The 18,477-nt window shown below is 40.2% G+C and overlaps 1 protein-coding gene across 3 annotated transcripts in view; it reads left to right on the top strand.

Annotated features, from left to right (window-relative positions):
• Nucleotides 1–17,025, top strand: part of GDAP1 (ganglioside induced differentiation associated protein 1) — a 53,790-nt gene extending 36,765 nt beyond the window's left edge. The window contains exons 1-6 of one of the 3 annotated variants that reach the window (XM_045003730.1): nucleotides 1,004–1,158; nucleotides 2,524–2,716; nucleotides 4,093–4,266; nucleotides 8,752–8,846; nucleotides 9,337–9,451; nucleotides 13,498–17,025. In XM_045003730.1, coding sequence (XP_044859665.1) covers nucleotides 1,048–1,158; nucleotides 2,524–2,716; nucleotides 4,093–4,266; nucleotides 8,752–8,846; nucleotides 9,337–9,451; nucleotides 13,498–13,880 — 1,071 coding nt within the window. In that variant the 5' untranslated portion in view covers nucleotides 1,004–1,047 and the 3' untranslated portion in view covers nucleotides 13,881–17,025. Of the gene's footprint in view, nucleotides 1–1,003; nucleotides 1,159–2,523; nucleotides 2,717–4,092; nucleotides 4,267–8,751; nucleotides 8,847–9,336; nucleotides 9,452–13,497 lie in introns of those variants that run through there. The other 2 variants (XM_045003732.1, XM_045003733.1) reach the window with 2 other exon arrangements.
• Nucleotides 17,026–18,477: the final 1,452 nt, after the last annotated feature.

Below are 18,477 nucleotides of genomic sequence, written 5' to 3'. Positions count from 1 at the left end.
ATGTCACCTTTAAAAATTCAAGGGACATTGACTCCCTGGTTTAGGCTGAAGGAAAGCAAATATGAAGGACCAAATATGTTTGCTAAAATTGTAATCACACCTCTACCACTCTTTAGTGTAATAATAGCAGTACAAGAAACACAGGTGGGTAAGGTAATGTAACAAGGTCTGATTAATGTTCTTGTTGGATGACGACATCCATCATGTTTTTTCTCTTCAGCAAAACATATTGTCCTTGAGAGTCATTATTAATTATGTGATTGTTAAAACATCCATTTATTCATCAAGCATAAATTAACTTTCTTGAAGTGTGGACTTTCTATGTGTACATATATATTTATGCCTGCATAAGGAACAGTCTGTTTAGTTTAGCTAAAACATGCTGAGTATGGGATATACAGTGAAGGACTGGGTCCTAAATGTTTTGGGCTCACCTTAGCAAATTGGCCATTCTTGACTGAGGGCTATAAACACATGTAAAGATGGGGGACACACAGAGAGATTTTTTTGGTTTATGGAGGGGCTTTCTGTGCTTTATGCCAGATTCTGCCCTGCAGTTTGTGCCTTACCAGGATTACATTTTCTAAGCAAACATTTGTGCAGGGGGCGGCTGAAGGAGGAGAGAGACAGTCAGTGCATCAGCTCTCTAGCAGGCAGCTGCTTTGGGTTTTCCCCGCAGAGGTTACCTAGGCATTGGGCTAGATTGGGGCTTTAACGCCAGAGTCCTGTGCAGGGGGTGGCAGAGGTGCAGCGATGCTCCGTCTGTCCATGGTGCAGCACAAGCCCCCACAATCTGATCCCACTTCCCCCCCACCCCCTCTCTTCCTATTTCTGCCCCCTGCCCTCTTTTCCCCCTTAGTTCTGCATCTCTGCCCCCCTGCCCCTGGCTGTGGCCCTCCCCGGGGCAGCCAGGGCGCAGGTACCGATGCCAGGCGAGGGCAGCGGCTGTCACGGAGCATGCTCCGAGCTCCGGCGCACGCTCAGTAGCAGCTGCGGAGTCCGGTCCGCTGGGGAGCCGGTGCTGGGTCCGCTCAGCCCCTGGGAGCGATGGCGCCAGAGGAGGCTGGCGCGGCAGCGGGCGCCGTGCTCCTGGCTGAATGCAAGGCAGAGGCCAAGTTAATACTGTACCACTGGACCCACTCGTTCTGCTCCCAAAAGGTGAGTGCCTGCCTGGCTGCTTTCGCGGGTGCCAGGGATCAGCACCTGGACAGATCCCCCGGGGCCTTGCTGCCCCCTCTGGGGCGTGGCGGCAGCAGCAGCAGCAGCAGCTCAATGGGCTTCTTGCCTTGCAGGTCCCAGTCTGAGTGCTGAGGCGTGGGCAGAGGGATGTAGCGCTGTTGCCTAGATCTGGATAGGGAGGAGGAAGAGATGGTGAGGGGCAAGGCCACAAAGCTTTCTGTTTAGGCCTTGAAAGCCTTGCAAGGCTTTCCAGTGAACTGTGATCATTTCGAAATGCAGAATCCCTGAATCCAGCACAGGAGGCAGTGGGGAGGAGTGCTGTATGAGGAAGGATGACTAGGGGCTTTAAAACAATATAACACTCCTTGACTTGTTAAAATGTAACATAATTTTGAATGGCACTTCTGGATTCTGCAGCTATAACAAGACAACATGAGCATATCCATCTATTTTGTGTTCTGATGCAGAAGACATTTTGATAAGGAAAGGGCTGTTTCTCACCTTTATTGCAAACGGTTCCATTGCCAAAGCAAACAATTATGGTATTGTAAAATATAGATTATTCTTGTAATGGAAAAGCTTTTACACCAAGTACATACACAAGAGAAGCACCAAAAAGAGGGCAGGTATTTCGAAATGTGGCCACCCTTTTTAAGTTTATTCAAAAGGAAGAGCTCGCCAACCAGCAAATTTTTAGCCAGGCTTTTTGAATATTAACCTGATCTTAATCAGTAATGTCCAGTGTAGTATGTTAATATTTTATTGTAACTTTGCCTTAATAAAAAGTTCCAAAAAAGTATGCCTCAGTTCCAGTTATGTATACAGAACATATTTGAGATTATATGGGAAAGGAATTTAGACATCATCAAAACTATAGCACCAGGTTTTTTTTTATTTAAATTTTTTTTTGTGTTAATTCACTTAAATTTTATCAACTGTTTCTAGGAATACCTGTCAGTCAAATAGCCATCAACTATTCTATGATAATGATAAATGTGTTGAAAGAAGAGTTTTAGGCAATTACAATTATTCGTTGTTGTTGTTGTTGTTTATTTATTTGTATTACAGTAGCACCCTAAGGACCCCAACTGAGATTAGGACTCAGTTGTATTAGGAACTGTACATAGTTCCTACCTAAAGAGAACACAATTTAAATAGACAAAGGATGCGAGAGAAGACAGAGGTGAAGAGATTTGCCAAGGTCACACAGCAGATCAGTGGCACAGCTGGGACTAGACCCCAGTACTCCTGACTCCTACTGAAACATATTGCCCCTCTAATTGAACAGACTCAGTTTATCCATGGTAAATAACGTAATCAAGTAATTCTTACAATATTTTTCAGGTGCGTTTAGTAATTGCTGAAAAAGCACTGAAGTGTGAAGAACACGATGTAAGTTTACCCCTGAGTGAACACAATGAACCTTGGTTTATGCGTTTAAACTCATCTGGAGAAGTTCCTGTCCTTATCCATGGGGAAAATATTATTTGTGAGGCCACACAGATTATTGATTATCTTGAAGAGACATTCGTGGATGGTAATGAAAATTTTTTGAGTTTATGTGATTTTTAATGCAGTACTTATGTGTCTCTGTATAGAATTTTGTTCAGATCCGTAAAAGGTTTTCAATTCCCCAAGCAAACTGATTGCATTGAAAATACTTTAACATCTATTTGGCAAGATAACTGATATTCTGATCACTTATCCTGCTAGCCCACAGAAGTCAGGAATAGGATAAAACTTTGCTGTACTAATTGTGTAGCAAGGACTAATATAAAATAATAGTTTCAAGACATTTGCCATTTTTGGAAAGAACCTCTCACACAAAGATGGTGCAGTTTCCTGGATAATTCCAGAATAATCTTTTTAAAAAATTATGCCCTGTAAGGGAGAAAGAATAGTGACTGTGTGTGTGTGTGTGTGTGCGCGTGCATGCATGTGCGCACACGCATAAATGGAATAAGGAGACAGAAGTGGGAAGAGTACATCCATGGTAATAAGAAAGGAATAGTGGTATACCTTGAAATTTCACACCACTTGTCATTATTAGGAAATAGGATCAATTTTTAAAGAAAATGATTTCTTTTGCCTGTGCACAGAAACTGTATTTCTTGGGGTGAGGAGAAGAAACAACCTTTTGTATTGGTTCTCTCTAGTTAAGGCTCTGATACGCTATGTTCCTAACTGGCAAATGTAGTTTCAGGGATAAAATGATTCTGCAATGGACTTTAGAGATTCCCATAGCAGTAAGGACATGTCACTGTTAGCAGTTCAACACCTGTTGAATTAATTCTTAGCTGCTTGCTTTTCGGTCAGATAATGATTGTCTGGAGGAAGTAGAGAGCTGGGTAAAGCTGAGAGTAGCTAACAATCTATGGATACAGATATAAATGAACTGTTAATGCTGCTGTAAAATGGAACTCTTTAAAAACAAATTAAAAAAAGTAAAGTATCATTTTATAATAGATTTTTTGAATCACTACAATTCTTTCTTTTGAATGAGCCATAGAGATGTCTATTGTACCTCAATACATAGTGACATTGCTTGGAATGTAAAAAAATGGATTCTGCTGAAACTGCTTGAATGTAATATGCTATGGAGCAGATTCTCTGGTCTGCTGAGGTCTCTTTAATCACATGGTTAAGTACATTGCTGAAGAGGGATGGGATTATGTGCTGAAAACTAAGCATCCACTTAAGTGCTTTGTTGAACTGGGCTCATAGTAGGGGGAAAAATCACCCAATAGTGAGGATTTCACTTGATAACCATGTCATCTGTGCTACACAGGAACAACTGAAGTACCATTAAGAACACTACTTTTATCATGTTTATAATTTATCATAATATCATTACATATATTATATAGCTCTTCTGATTTATTTTTTAAAATCTCCTAAATAAATATATTTCAGAGAAGACACCAAGATTAATGCCAGAAGAAGGAAGCATGTATCACCCAAGGGTGCAACACTATAGAGAGCTCTTGGACTCCTTGCCTATGGATGCCTACACACATGGCTGCATTTTACACCCAGAGTTAACAGTGGATTCCATGATTCCAGCTTATGCGACAACTAGAATTCGCAGTATGTAGTGAATATAAACCCGAAGATGTTGCCATTTAACAGATCTTTCTTACTTGGTTCTAAATATGTTTTATATTTAAAGATCCCTGAGACCTGAATAAGAATATAGTTTAAAAATTTGCTTACCACATAAACAACTCACACTCATACATTGTTGATGGCAATTAGGTTTGGAAAACGGATGCCCTACAGTTAAGCACTTAAATAACTGGGAGCAGCTGGGTGCTCAGCAGTTTTGAAAATCAGCTCACTCAATAAAGTAACATGATATGGATTTATTGGCCTAGTTTTAGGCACTCATTTTTGAAAATATTGGCCCTTTAAAATGAACAGTAAAATTTTCAAAAGTATGCAAGTTGCGTATGAGGACTTAGGATTCTAAGTAATTTCTGAAAATTTTATTCAGTAACTCAAACCCAAGGATTTAAGAAAGTTCAGTTCCATTCTCCCAATGTTGAGCATTCAGTCATAATGACAGGAAATACAGCTGTCTATAATAGCTTTGTGGGCTGAAAGAGGAGTGCATTCATCAAGGTGTTTGTTTTAGAATGAATATGTCCTTTGCTATATTAGGCTGGTAACAACCCTCTCCCCCAAATTGCTCTTTCTTTCTAGTCTGAATTTGTTCAGCTTCAACCGCCAGCCCATAAAATATCTGAATCATAGCTACTGTCTCTTGTGATCACAGCCCTGTTGGACATCAGTAGAGCTACGAGCATACTACTGAGGGCAGAATCTAGCCCAATATGTGTCAGTTTAATTTTAAAAGATATTTTGCATAACATTTTGAAAGATTTGAAAATGTGGGAAAAGGAAATGTCCTTTTTGGAGTATCTGTGGAGTTAATTCTGCTAACAACAGGAAAGGATAGCAGTGCTGTTTGTGCTTATTATGCACAGACAGTAATGGCATTTGCAAAAGTTTAATTTTTTTATCTTGCTGTTTTAGGTTATAAAACAATATACATATTTTCCTGTAGTCTGCACTAGTAGTGCCTGCACCAAACCATTACAGTGAAGAAAATATATTCTTTGTAAATGTAGAAATGTACAATGGCAGCAGAACATCTATTAAAATAATAGACCTGACTCTCCTCTCTCTGACACTAGTGTAATGAATAGTAGCCTTACAAAGAGTGGAGTTTCACTGATATAAAACTTGTCTGAGAGGAGAATCTGGCCCCATTTTTTGTAGGAGAAATACCTTTATATTCGCACCCAGGGGCAAACAAGGATAAGCAGCGTGGGTTCATCTGACAAATTAATTTTAAAGATCAGTTTGTCCCCAAATCTTGGATCTGCACAACTCCACATTTTGGCAATCTTCAAAGCGGGATATAGGATGAAATCCTGGCCCCATTGAAGTCAATGGCAAAACTCTTATTGTCTTCAGAGAGGCCTGGATTTCATCCATCAGTTTTTCCAATTAGTCCAATTTCTGCCTCCTAGTATGTAGACTGTAAGGGTAGAGGGAACCATGGTGGTCATTTAGTCTGACTTCTGCATAACACAGGCCATAGGACTTCCTTGACTTGAATTCTGCCTCAAGTCCAATACTGTGGTTGGACTAGAGCAGTGGTTCCCAAACTCGTTCCGCCGCTTGTGCAGGGAAAGCCCCTGGCGGGCCGGGCCAGTTTGTTTACCTGCCACGTCCGCAGGTTTGGCCGATCGCAGCGACCAGTGGCCGTGGTTTGCTGCTCCAGGCCAATGGGAGCTGCTGGAAGCCGCAGCCAGTATGTCCCTCGGCCCACGTCACTTTCAGCAGCTTCCATTGGCCTGGAGCAGCGAATCGCGGCCACTGAGAGCCGCGATTGGCTGAACCTGCGGATGTGGCAGGTAAACAAATGGGCCCGGCCCACCAGGGGCTTTCCCTGCACAAGCGGCAGAACAAGTTTGGGAACTACTGGACTAGAGCATATCTACTAGAAAAAAAATATAATGTTGATTTAAAAATTTCCAGTGATTAGAGAATCTACCACAGTCCTTGGTTATTCCAGTGGTTAATTACACTTTCTGTTAAAAATTGCACCTTATTTCTGGTTTGACTATGTTAAGCTTCAACTTCCAGCCATTGAATTTTGTTATAACTTTGCCTGCTAAATTAAAGAGCCTTCTGTTATCAGATTTGTGTTCCTCATGTAGGTACTTGTAGACTGTGATGAAATCACCCCATTTTCTTCTTTGATAAGCCAAATAGATTGAGTTTATTGAGTCTTTCACGATGAAGCATTTTCTAATCCTTTAATCATTCCTGTGGCTCTTTTCTGAACCCTCTTCAAGTTTTCAACATCTGTCTTGAAACATGGACATCAGAACTGGTGGACACAGTATTCCAGTGGCAGTCTCACAAGTGCCAAATACAGATGTAATATAGACTTCCTACTCAAGAGTCCCCTATTTATACATTCAAGGATTGCATTAGCTCTTATAGCCACAGCATTGCACTGTGAGCTCACGATTAGTTGATTATCCACCATAACCACCAACTCTTTTTCAGAGTCAGTGATTTCCAGAATAGAATCCCTCATCCGGTAAGTATGGCCTCCAGTCTTTGTTTCTAGATGTTGGACTTTACATTTGGCCACGTTGAAATCAATTTTGTTTGTTTCATTGGTTGCCCCCCAGCTTAGCAAATGACCCACTGTATATCACTTCTTCATTATTTACAACTCTTCCAGTCTTTGTGTCATGTGCAAAATTTATCAGTAATGCTTCTGTGTTTTCTTCCAGGTCATTGATAAAAATAAAAATAGCATTGGGCCAAAAAGCAGATCTCTGGGACCTCACTAGAAATGGACACTTAATGATGATTCCTCCTTTAAATTAAATTTGGAGACCTATCAGTTAGCCAGTTTTTAAGCCATTTAATGTGTGACATGTTCTCGTTCAGAAACCACTTCCCATTTCTTCAGGCTGATTAACATTACATGTTTCTTTGCAATTTTTCACACCATTTACTTAATTTTTTTGGATTAAAACATGAATCTAGTGGGTGATTTTATATAATTCCTGTTTCTGTTTTCTCGGGCCAGGTAGGTAGCATGTTGAAAGATGATGTTCATAGCCATTTAAGCTTGAAACAAAAAACATATAAAATAATGGGCCTTATTCTTCTCTTACAGCAATTTTAATTCAATTTCACTCCACAGATTTAGGCTTCATCTACCCTACAAAGTTTTGATGGCATAGCTGTTGGCTAGCAGTGTGAGAGAATCACACCTCCTAGTTGATACAGCTGTGCAGCAAAATTCCTGGTATAGATGCAGCTAAGCTGACTATGGTGGCATAACTAATGTTGTTCAGAGAGGTGGTTGAACTATGTTGGCAGAACTCCTTCTGTTGGGTTATATTGCATCTCCACTAGGGGTCTCTGTTGGCACAGCTATACCAGCAAAACATTTGGATTGTAGACAAGCCCTCTGAAAGAGTTACACCTAATTTCCACGAGTGAATGTGAAAGGAAGCTCAGGCCCTATACGTGTTCACGCCCTATGTTCAGTTTTTTATTATTGAGGATATCTGTATTTAATAAAAACTTGCTTACTCTGAGCCTAACTTTTGACATTATGGGTCTATGAGCTGGTTGAGTCCCTTCCAAGGTCCAAACAAACTACACACTTGCTTAAAAATGAAAATTATTCCCTCTGTAATACAAATAAATCATAATAATGTCACTATAGGGTCTTCACTCACATTTCTTCTTCACATTACACAAGCGGAACCTTTTGCTAGCCTATCAGTATACACCCTGCCCAACATTTTCAAAAGGGGCTGCTGATTTTAGGTGTCTCAAATTTTGACCAACTTGGGACACTTTGGGCCAGATTTTTGAAAGGTATTTAGGCACCTAAAGGTGCATATAGACAAAGATCTTTAGATGCATCAATACCTGTGAAAATCTGGCCATTTGTGCCTTGATTTTTTAAGAACTGCTCAGCACTCAGAACACCAATCAAACCTAAAGGGAGCTGTGGGTGCTCCAGGCCCAGGTGTCCACACCTGGGCACCCAGAAACTGCTCTCACAAAATTAGAGACCACTTTTGAAAACTTGGTGGCAAATATTTTTCAGGAACAAAGTATAAGCATTTGCCACAAAGATGTAGCTGTTTACTACGTTTGTTGCCATGTGCCATTGCCCTTCTCTCTTTGGAATGAGTAACAAAGCAGTTGTATTTACTGAAAGAACAAATGAATAGATTCCCCAGTCCTTCATGATTTCTCCCTGGAACCAAGTGCCTGGTTTACAGAATTAGTCACAAAATAGGGCATAGAAAATGTTTTGGGCCCCTTGTTAATTCATCAAATCACTGCTCCAAACTGTGATATATGCGAGCCACTTGACATGGAAACTTCATTTAGAAACCACTTCCTATTTAAAATGACATGTTTCATAGCAATTTTTAACACTACTTGCTCATTAATTTTGTGGATGAAAACATGAATATAGTGGGTGATTTGATATAATTCCTGTTTCTGTTTTATTAGGCCAGATAGGTAACACAGAATCTGAACTAAAGAAGCTTGCCAAAGAAAATCCAGACCTCCAAGATGCTTATATAGCGAAACAGAAGCGCCTTAAAGTGAGTAAATTAATGGTATCCCACTGCTAAACTAATTGAGTGGTAATATTGGACTTCTCCTAGAATGATGCTAAAATTCTATTTCACCTGTCATTACCAGTGTGCTCATTCAGGGAGACAGCCCTGCAAAATGTTGAGCATTTTGTCTCCCATCCAGCAGAATACTTCAATACATGCTTAATTTAAAGCACCATGATGTCCCACTGACTTCAAAGTGAAGCCTGTACGTGAGTGTTTTGGTCGACTGAAGTGAGAGCACTCACCCCCATGCAGGATTAAGCACTCATGTTGTAAAGAATTTTTTTCTGTTATTTGAGTTGTCACTAATGTGCGTATTGCCAATAGCTTCCACTTGGCTTTTAACTGTGATGGGAAAATGTGCACATTTTATGAATATGCACTATAATCCCAAAAGTAATCTTCCTCCGAAAACACTAACCATAATATATATGTAAGATTGTTTAAAACTATAACCTATGTGTATTTGCAGTCTAAGCTGCTGGACCATGATAATATAAAGTACCTGAAGAAAATACTTGATGAATTGGAAAAAGTTTTGGATCAGGTTGAGACTGAGTTACAAAGGAGAAATGAAGAAACACCAGGTAAGAGATTATTTCTGTTTAATTCTATTGACAGTTATCTTTGACACAACTGATTCATCCAGAGAGCAACATTTGTTCTATATGATATTTTTGATGTATCGGTTTTAATTTATACCCATCTAACTTCATGGAGCCTATCAAATATGGCTGTCAATACTAATTTAGTCTAATGCAATCTAGTCTCATTAGGAGCATATATGAACACTTTGAAGTGTGCTTTTGAGACCTTGATCACACACATTTTCAGCGTGACGTGTAGAGAATTAGCTACAACATTCCATACCGCTTTTAAAAAAAACCCATTTCTTAAATTGCTTGAGGTCCCAATTCAACATAACAAGTTCGTGACTAACTTAAACATGTCAGTAGTCCTCATGTGCTTAAAGTTAGGCACATACTTAAATACCATGCAGAATTTAACCCGTAGTGATGGAGATAGGTACAGAACTGACAGTCCTGGAGATTAAAACACTGCAGAGCAGTGCAGCGCAAGTTCTCTCACACTTTCCTGCCACTATGTCCTAACTTTAGCCGATCCCTTATAAAAGAAGCTCGTTCTCTATAGTCATCCAGAGTCTGATCCAGCTCCCACAGAAATCAATGGGAGCCTCTCCTCTGACTTCATTGGGAGCTGGATCAAGCCCTCAATCCTTCACCCTTCTACTGAGACTACCAATAAGGATGCCAGTTGGCATTAACTGTGTTATGTAAGTGAACTCCTACTCACTGAGAACAGAATCCAGACAACTAACTCACTTCACATACCAAACCAGATGTCAGATGGTAACATCAGTACTGTCCCTATCAATGCAGGCTGGATTAAAACCAATGATACAGTAGTGAATAAATCTTTTGGTCTAATTCTGTACTGGCCACAATGCCAGTGGAGTTACACCAGCAAAGAATTTCACCCCATTACCAAACCCTTGAGGATTCATCTATGCCATCTGGAATTTCATCCAGATACTCTAGAGTTTCTTGCATTTGTAAACAATAATCAAGCCTAGAACTTTCTGGACTCCTTGTTGAAGAGTTACCCAAATTGGTTAAAAAACTGAATTTAGAAATCTTAATCTCATTCTAGTGCTGAGTGGATTTAACCAAGATGGTTTTTCTTTCTTGAGATTGACTTCCAATTTCCTCTTTCTCCAAACTCCCCCCTCCCCCCCAAACACACATCATGAATAGCAGCTCTAGTGATCAGATGATAACATTTCAGGGAACAAATGAGATGTACCAACACTACTTCGTGAGGTACTTTGTTTTCTCATAGAGATCTTCCAAACAGTGCCCTGGCATCACTTAGTTTGAGATTTGACAAGAGTATACTAGGGGAAGGGAGGCAGCATTTGGCTGAATGTCAGACTTCTGACTAATCAGATGCTTTTCTGAACTTCATCTAAGCTATCCAAACCTCTTGAGTCTACAGATAGAGCAGAAAAATCTCATGATAACAGGCTTTCTTATGAGATATGTAGTTCTTGCTTTGGTTAGGTCATAGATACCACGCAAACAGGTTTTCTCAATTCTCACAGTTCTTTCATTTTCATGCTCTCTTCCTCACATCCTGGCTCCAGCTGGGATTGGAAGGGGTTGTTTGAAAATTGAATTAGAAGGCTGGTTCTAAGTATTTTCCAACCCAGCCTGAAGCAGGTAAAACCACCACACACATGGGAAAGTGTGTTCTCATGAGACTTTTATAGAGTCTTCTTTACTGAAGTAATTAGTTCATTTCCATTTTACAATGTATGTTACTTTCAGTAAGATAAGAATAAGCTCCAATGTTTGGGTGCCCATCTGAACCAAACCTCCAAACAGTTTGGGTTTCACTTCTCACTATTAGTCAGAATCCTAAACAGAAATAAAGATTAACATGCAGAATTATAAAGCCCATTTTCAATATACAAATAAAAGCTTTGTTATCCGGCATGTTGGGGGAATGGAGGGTGCCGGCTAGTCAAAAATTCCAGTTAACTAAGAATTATACTTAGCAATGGGAGTTGTGGAGCCAGCGCTCAGGGCGAGGCGGGGGCAGCGCGCAGAGCTGCCTGGCCGTGCCTCCGCCTAGGAGTAGCAGACACATGTTGCCGCTTGCAGGGAGCCGCCTGAGGTGAGCGACACCCAGATCTGGACACCTGGCAACCCTATCAGAAATGCTGGTTTCTAGAGCTTTCCAGTTGGTAAAGTGCCAGATAACACAGCTTTTACTGTATTGTTTTTCTTTCTTCTTCTTCTTCTTTTAATCCCTTTCATGTTTTCGATCTCCTTTTCTACCTGTTTATTCTATCTCTCTGACTTTCCAGCTATAGATTCATAGATTTTAAGGCCAGAAGGGATCATTGGATCATCTAGTCAGACTTCCTGTGTAACAGAAGCCATAGAATTTCATGCAGTTACCCTATATGGAGCCCAACAACTTCTGTTTAAATAAGGCATCCAGTTTTGATCTGAAGATTTCAAGAGACAGAATCACCACTTCACATGGTAGTTCCAATAGTTAATCATCCTCACTGTTTAAAAAAAAAGTGCCTTATTTCTAATTTGAATTTGTCTGTCTTTAACTTCTAGTCACTGGTTCTTGTTACTCCTTTACTACTAGATTAAAGAGCCCTGTAGTACTGGTACATGCATCCGATGAAGTGGGTATTCACCCACAAAAGCTCAATCTCCAATATGTCTGTTAGTCTATAAGGTGCCACAGGACTCTTTGCTGCTTTTACAGATCCAGAATAACACGGCTACCCCTCTGATACTGTAGTACTGGGTATTTTCTCCCAGTGAATGTACTTATATACCACAATGAAGTCACCTCTCAATCTGTCTCTGTTACTACTCCAATCTCTCCCTCCCTCCTAGTCTTCTTCCTCACACAAGTCTTCTGCTCACACAGTTAGCTGCTTAGATCTTCCCCTTTATTCTCCTTTTGTAAGGATTAACTTCCATATCTCTCTTCAGCTGCACAGAACTGATTCCCTCACTGCACAGGTCTCTCTTCCCCAGCCTTCTAGATATAACCACAGATCTCCCTGGCTCAGAGATCATATACTTATTTTTATTAAAAAATACAGCAGAGAGCACTGTATTTCCATTTGAGTGTTTCCACTTGAGATCTAAGCAGTACATAACTTGCTGACTGGGCCATAGGAGGGCAATTAGGGGACTTGTAGTTAAATTGGCAATCCGGAAAGAATTACAGTCACATCTTAAAAGTTCTGGGTAGGCCATGGGTCAATGCAGAGCTCTTCTAATGGCCAGATCAACAGGTTAATTTCCTTTTGCTTGGAAAATTTTCATCAGCTGTAAGCAGCTCCTATTTGAGTTTTTTTAACTAGAATGACACAAACAAGATGAGACTCTCAGGCCTTTACTAGGGGAACCTGTAACATTTGCTAGAGTTCAGAAAAGATGAAAGCTGAGCTCCCTTGCTTCCCTTCACCTCCATTGAATTAATTTAGTCTTGAGAAAATTTAATTGGTAGCAAAAACTGGGTCTTAAAGCACAAAACTGAAGTGTGGATCTTACTGGGCAACTGGGAGGGGGATTTTGCAGCACTGTATAGACCAGTGGTCTCCAAACGTTTTTGATCGCGCACCCCATCAGTAAAAAAATTTTGAGCACGCACCCCCTGCTCCCAGCCGAACTGTCTCAGCAAAAAAAAAAAAAAAAAAAAAGCGCTACTCCAACTCGTGGCCGAACTGCTGAGGGTGGGCAAAAAAAAGAAGAAAAAAAATGCCTCTCAGACTCCCGGCCGAACTGCTAAGGGAGGGAGGAAGCGGTGCTACTCCTGCTGCGCACCCCGAAGGATCCTCTTGCACACCCTCTGGGGTGCATGCACCCCACTTTGGAGACCACTGGTATAGACTATGGAAGGAGTTGGAGAAGGAAGTTAGCTGTTAAAATTAGATTTTTAACTTTCAAAGTACTACTGTTGTTTATGAATCTGTTTATGTACTAGCAGTAAACATACACTTAATAGACCAGGCAACCTTACACATACCCTTGTACTTTGATAGCGCCTAATTCTTTGTGTGTTTATTTCTGATTAGAAGATGGACAGCAGCCTTGGCTGTGTGGCGAATTCTTTAGTTTGGCAGATGTATCGCTTGCTGTTACATTACATCGCCTGAAGTTTCTGGGGTTTGCAAGAAGAAACTGGGGAAATGGAAAACGACCCAACTTGGAAGCCTATTATGAACGTATCTTGAAGAGAAAAACATTTAACAAAGTTTTAGGACATGTCAACAACATATTAATCTCAGCAGTTCTGCCAACTGCATTCCGGGTGGCCAAGAAAAGGGCACCAAGAGTTCTTGGCACAACCATGTTGGTTGGCTTGCTAGCGGGAATGGGTTATTTTGCTTTCACTTGCCTTCGGAAGAGATTTGTCAACATGATGTTATCAATTAGAACAAGACAACCTTATTTTTAGACTCTAATTTGCCTGATTGTGGGTGGAGGACACCTCTAACTCCCAGGAAAATCTCCAAGATAAACATATATGAAAGATTCATGGAGCAAAACATTGTCACAGAATAATAGTCTCCTACAATTGTATACATGTATTGGAAAAGCTGAGATACTTGTGGATAATAAACGTTGAGGGGACAATAAAGAAAATAAAATAGGTTATTTTCCAATGAGGAGCTGTAGATCTTGTGGCAATGCTTTGTTAGAAGAATCATTGTTTCTGTCTCTTTTACCAAATGACTGATGTAATTTTAGAACTTTTATTCAATAGGTATTCATTCAGCAATGCAAGAGGTGCTCACTGTGGGTGAAATTCTTCAGTGTGCAGAAGACCAGCACAAGTCCTAGGCTCCACTTGAGCCCTGAAAACAGGATTTAAGTGGGACTTAAGTGGCCCATAGGCTTTGTGTCTGACCTTTGCATGGGAGAGAATTTCACTGAGATCAACTGTCATAGGTTTTCATATCGAGGTTCTAATAGTAGCATGAATTTCATTTATTTGTGAAGATACCTGAAGTGTGTGTGTGAAAATCAGCTAATTTGGGAAGACATAGGAGATTTTTCAAAGGGAAAACTAGCAGGTAGGCTCTCAACTCCCATTGAGATTCAGACACCTAACTTGGCCTGTATGCACTCAAATAACTAATTTGCCTACATACCTTGGATATTTTTGCCTACAAATTAGGTGGGTGTAATTGTACATAAGTGATTGCATGTGCCTCTGTATGAAAATATTGCCCATAAGTGCCACAGCCTATCCGAAAATATCTTATCCATTAAAATAGCTTTTTATATGAGTAAGATTTTCTGAGGATAGCTTCATTTTTGTTTATTTTTATTAGTGGAAAAGAGTCAGCCATCTGTCAAGTTTGATTGGCTAACATAAAGATTCAAAGTGGGTAATTCTCCAGCATTGTCTACTTATTTACTGAGCGGTTACAACTTGGTGAAAATGAGTGAACATTGTTTGTACAACCTGGGAATAGGAAATTTGTATTGCAGTTTCTTTCATAAAGTTACAGTTTGGATTTGAAGAAACAGTGTAAATAACACAGATGTTTTAATGCAATCCACCAGTTAATGGCTACTGATGGATGTATTGTTCAACCTGAAGCCAACTCACCATTCTAGTGGCAGTTGTGCACCTATCTGAGGCCAGATTTTGTTCGTGTGTCAGTCAGTGGCCTGACAGGAAGCACAAACTACCAAAAGTCTGACCTAACAAGATTTCTAGTTCATTTGTGAAGACCCAGAATGTTTCAAGCATTTTGGATTTATGTCTGAACCAAAACACGTCTGAAGTTTTTGAAGTTTGTCTATCAGTAACTTGTAGACAAAATGTTACTGAAATGGGCCTGTAAAATCTGTAGTAATGGGCCTGAATCAAACTCCTATATCCCAGTGCCCACAAACTTTAGTTGTTTGCTATAATCTATCTCTAGTAATGTCTAATGGTCATTTGAAATGAGCAGATATGGATTTTACCTGGATAGTTTTGGTGTCAAGCAGATGTTGAAAGGGATATGTTTGTTGAACATTGCAGGTTATAATTTAACAGAGTGTTAAATATTTAACAAAAGATGGCCCAAATCTTACTGCTTCTTTTCATTAGTAAGAAATATTCATACATAGTAAACAGTGCTTTTTGTTTGTTTGTATGTCTGTCTGTTGATGGTAAAAGGCAGTTTCATATAATTCCTTTTAATGACCCAATTGTTTTGGACATCTTGATAAATTGAATGTGCTCTGTTTACAAAAACTTAATATCTCTACAGTAAATTTAATCCACTAGCCCCGTTAATGTGTTGTTAGCTTTAATTGACTCTTGCTTTGTTGTTTGTGTATTGCAGCACATCTATATTTACTTTGTATCTGGAAAATTCCACAAAATAATACGCCTCACTGGATGCTTCAGTAGCATATCATATTTCTGAGGAGTTTGAAAGTGAAACATTAAAATATCTGTTCAAGTCATTCTAAAATTAACATGATTTAAATATGGACTATGCAGAATGAATTTCACCTTCTTTCCCTGCTTTTTAAATCCACAAGTTGTCTTCCTAGAGAAATGTTTTCTGTTAGCACAAGTATCCAGCCCACACTACCAATTTGTATGTATATCTGTGATGAAGACTAATGATTGGTCAGGCTATATAGTTTCACTCCCTGTTATCCTTGATCTTTTGTGCACTTGAGATTACACACTTTCATTGCCTGCCAACAGCGACATGTACTGCTGGGAAGACCTGAAATGACCACCAGATGTCAGTGCTCTGCTAGGGCTGCACTTTGGGAATCCAGTTGAATTGTCATTGAAACTCTCACAAATTAAACATTTCTGCTCTCGGTCTGAGACAAAGGGAGTATCCTCAGGGGAGCTAGTGTGGTTAAAAATGGTGTGACACAATTTATTTGCCATGCGATTTCAAACTGTTCTCAAACCTGGAATATTTATTGAATGACATAGTTTCTATAGTAAATATGTAGGGACCTATATAACTTGGGATTGTCTACCAGAGGGCAGAATGAAAACAATACTTCACATTAACATGAACACCACTGAGTAGCAGGGAAATATATCTACTTGAATGAACCCTTTATGGATAACACTATTCAGGAAAGTTCAGGTTGCTAGTTAGAGCATATGTCTATCACTAAAACTGTAATACTAAGTAGCTTTTGTTAGCCTTATAATTAACTACGTGATAAGCTACTCATTCTCACTGCTCTAGAGTGCTCTTCTTCATGGGTGAAATTCACTCCTGTGCAGAGGGCCAATAAAAGACCTATCACATCACTTAAGACCTCAACATAGGGCTGATGTGGGATTTAAGTGTGCATTGACCTTGTGAGGGCCATGTACCCAGGGGTGAATTTCACCTTGTATTTGTAAAGTTGCTTGCCTTTTAGCCCCGTTTCTTTCCAGCAGTGCTTAGTACTGCTTCCTGTGGCCATTTTGTAGGTTGGATGGTCTCCTCCTTTGGTTTTCATATACTGTTTTCTCTCTGTATGTCACACAGCTGATGCACAGCAGTATGCTAATATTTTTTTTTTGTATCATATGCTTGTATGTGGGCTCAGAAAAATAAACATGGGACCTGAAATGACGTTCTGGAGTAATGCATTTCCTTTGGCTTAACATAACGCAGCACATTTGAGAAGCACAAGGTTTTCCTGTAAGGTGGAATTAATTAGGCTGATGCTGTTCAAGGAATTAAGCCACATAAATTTACAATTTACGTGTAATTCAGGAGACAGTTGTACACTGAGTTTGTGCACATATGTGGAAGTAACATAGTTACAATTACATTGCTTCCTTTGGCTCGATGATTGGCTGAGCCTATCTGATATACTGAGGAGGGTCAGCAGAATCCATTTTAATATGTTTCTTCAGAAGGAGAGGCTGCATCTTGTGTGCTGTCTCTGAGAGAATGAGAAAATTACTAAATTCCCTTTTAGGGTCTGGCCTGGTAATCTTTGCTTACATCATAGTTTGCATTACAGTAGTGTTTACAGGGCCCCAGCTAAAACCAGGGCCCTTTTGCACTAGACATTGTATAAACACATAGTGAGAGAAGAGTTCCTGCCCTGAAGAGTTTATACTCTAAGTAGAAAAGAAGGGAAACGGGCACACAAAGGTGACGTGACTTGCTCAAGGTCACACAGCGAGTCAGTACAGAACCATACCTCCTGCCTCTCACACCATGTCTCTAACATGAATAATTTGTGATCATATGAATAAATCCTATGGACATCAGTGGAAATATTTGTGATTAGGGATTGTTCATGTAAATAAAGGTAACAGATTTGCATCCTTATTTTTTAAGGGGCTTGAGTCTTAGTGTTACACTAGCAACCACTCACTAGAGCTGATGACACATGTCTCTGCCTCAGGGCAGTGACAGAGGCAACAGCAGAGGACAGCTTTGTGCTGTTCCCAACTGCAATGATGGTGGGTGTTTATTGTCCTAATCCCCTAGATTAGATTATGGGTATAGTGCTCACCCTACCTCTGACAGGCTCCACAAGGGCAAATGTGGCAACTCAAGTTCAGTTGGGACTAATTAACTCACTGAGCAACTGGGAGGCAGTTAATTAAGCAGGGAAGCACCTGCATGAGGAACAGCCCCCATACAGACAAAGCTTCCAAAGGGACGGTTCTCAGGGGGGACCTGGTGAGAGGGCTCACGAGAAAGGGAAACCAAGGAAGAATGTTCCTGGGTCTGAAAGGGAGGTGCTATGAGTGACAAATCAGCAAAACTGATTGGAAGGACTTCACCAGAAAGCAGCAGAAGTCCCAGATCAGAGGAATTATATGCTCTGCTGAAGGGTCTGATGGTTTGACCTCTGTGGGGACCTTGATCCAAAAGGAGAGACCCTTCTCCTGTTGGTGACAAAAGACCCTGTTTTCAGAAGGTTCTGAGTCAAGAGAGCCTTATTAGTATGGGGCCTAGATATAAGTGTGATTGATGAACTAAGATTAACTCAGCCTTGTCCCCATCCTGCTTGGGTGGAGGTCTATCTACATTATGTTCCACCTGTTCAATATCCATAAGCCT

The sequence above is a fragment of the Mauremys mutica genome, chromosome 2 (assembly GCF_020497125.1).
Source record: "Mauremys mutica isolate MM-2020 ecotype Southern chromosome 2, ASM2049712v1, whole genome shotgun sequence".
Lineage (NCBI taxonomy): Eukaryota > Metazoa > Chordata > Testudines > Geoemydidae > Mauremys > Mauremys mutica.
The sequence above is the reverse complement of the archived record's forward strand: the minus strand, read 5'-3'. Positions and strand labels throughout refer to the sequence as shown.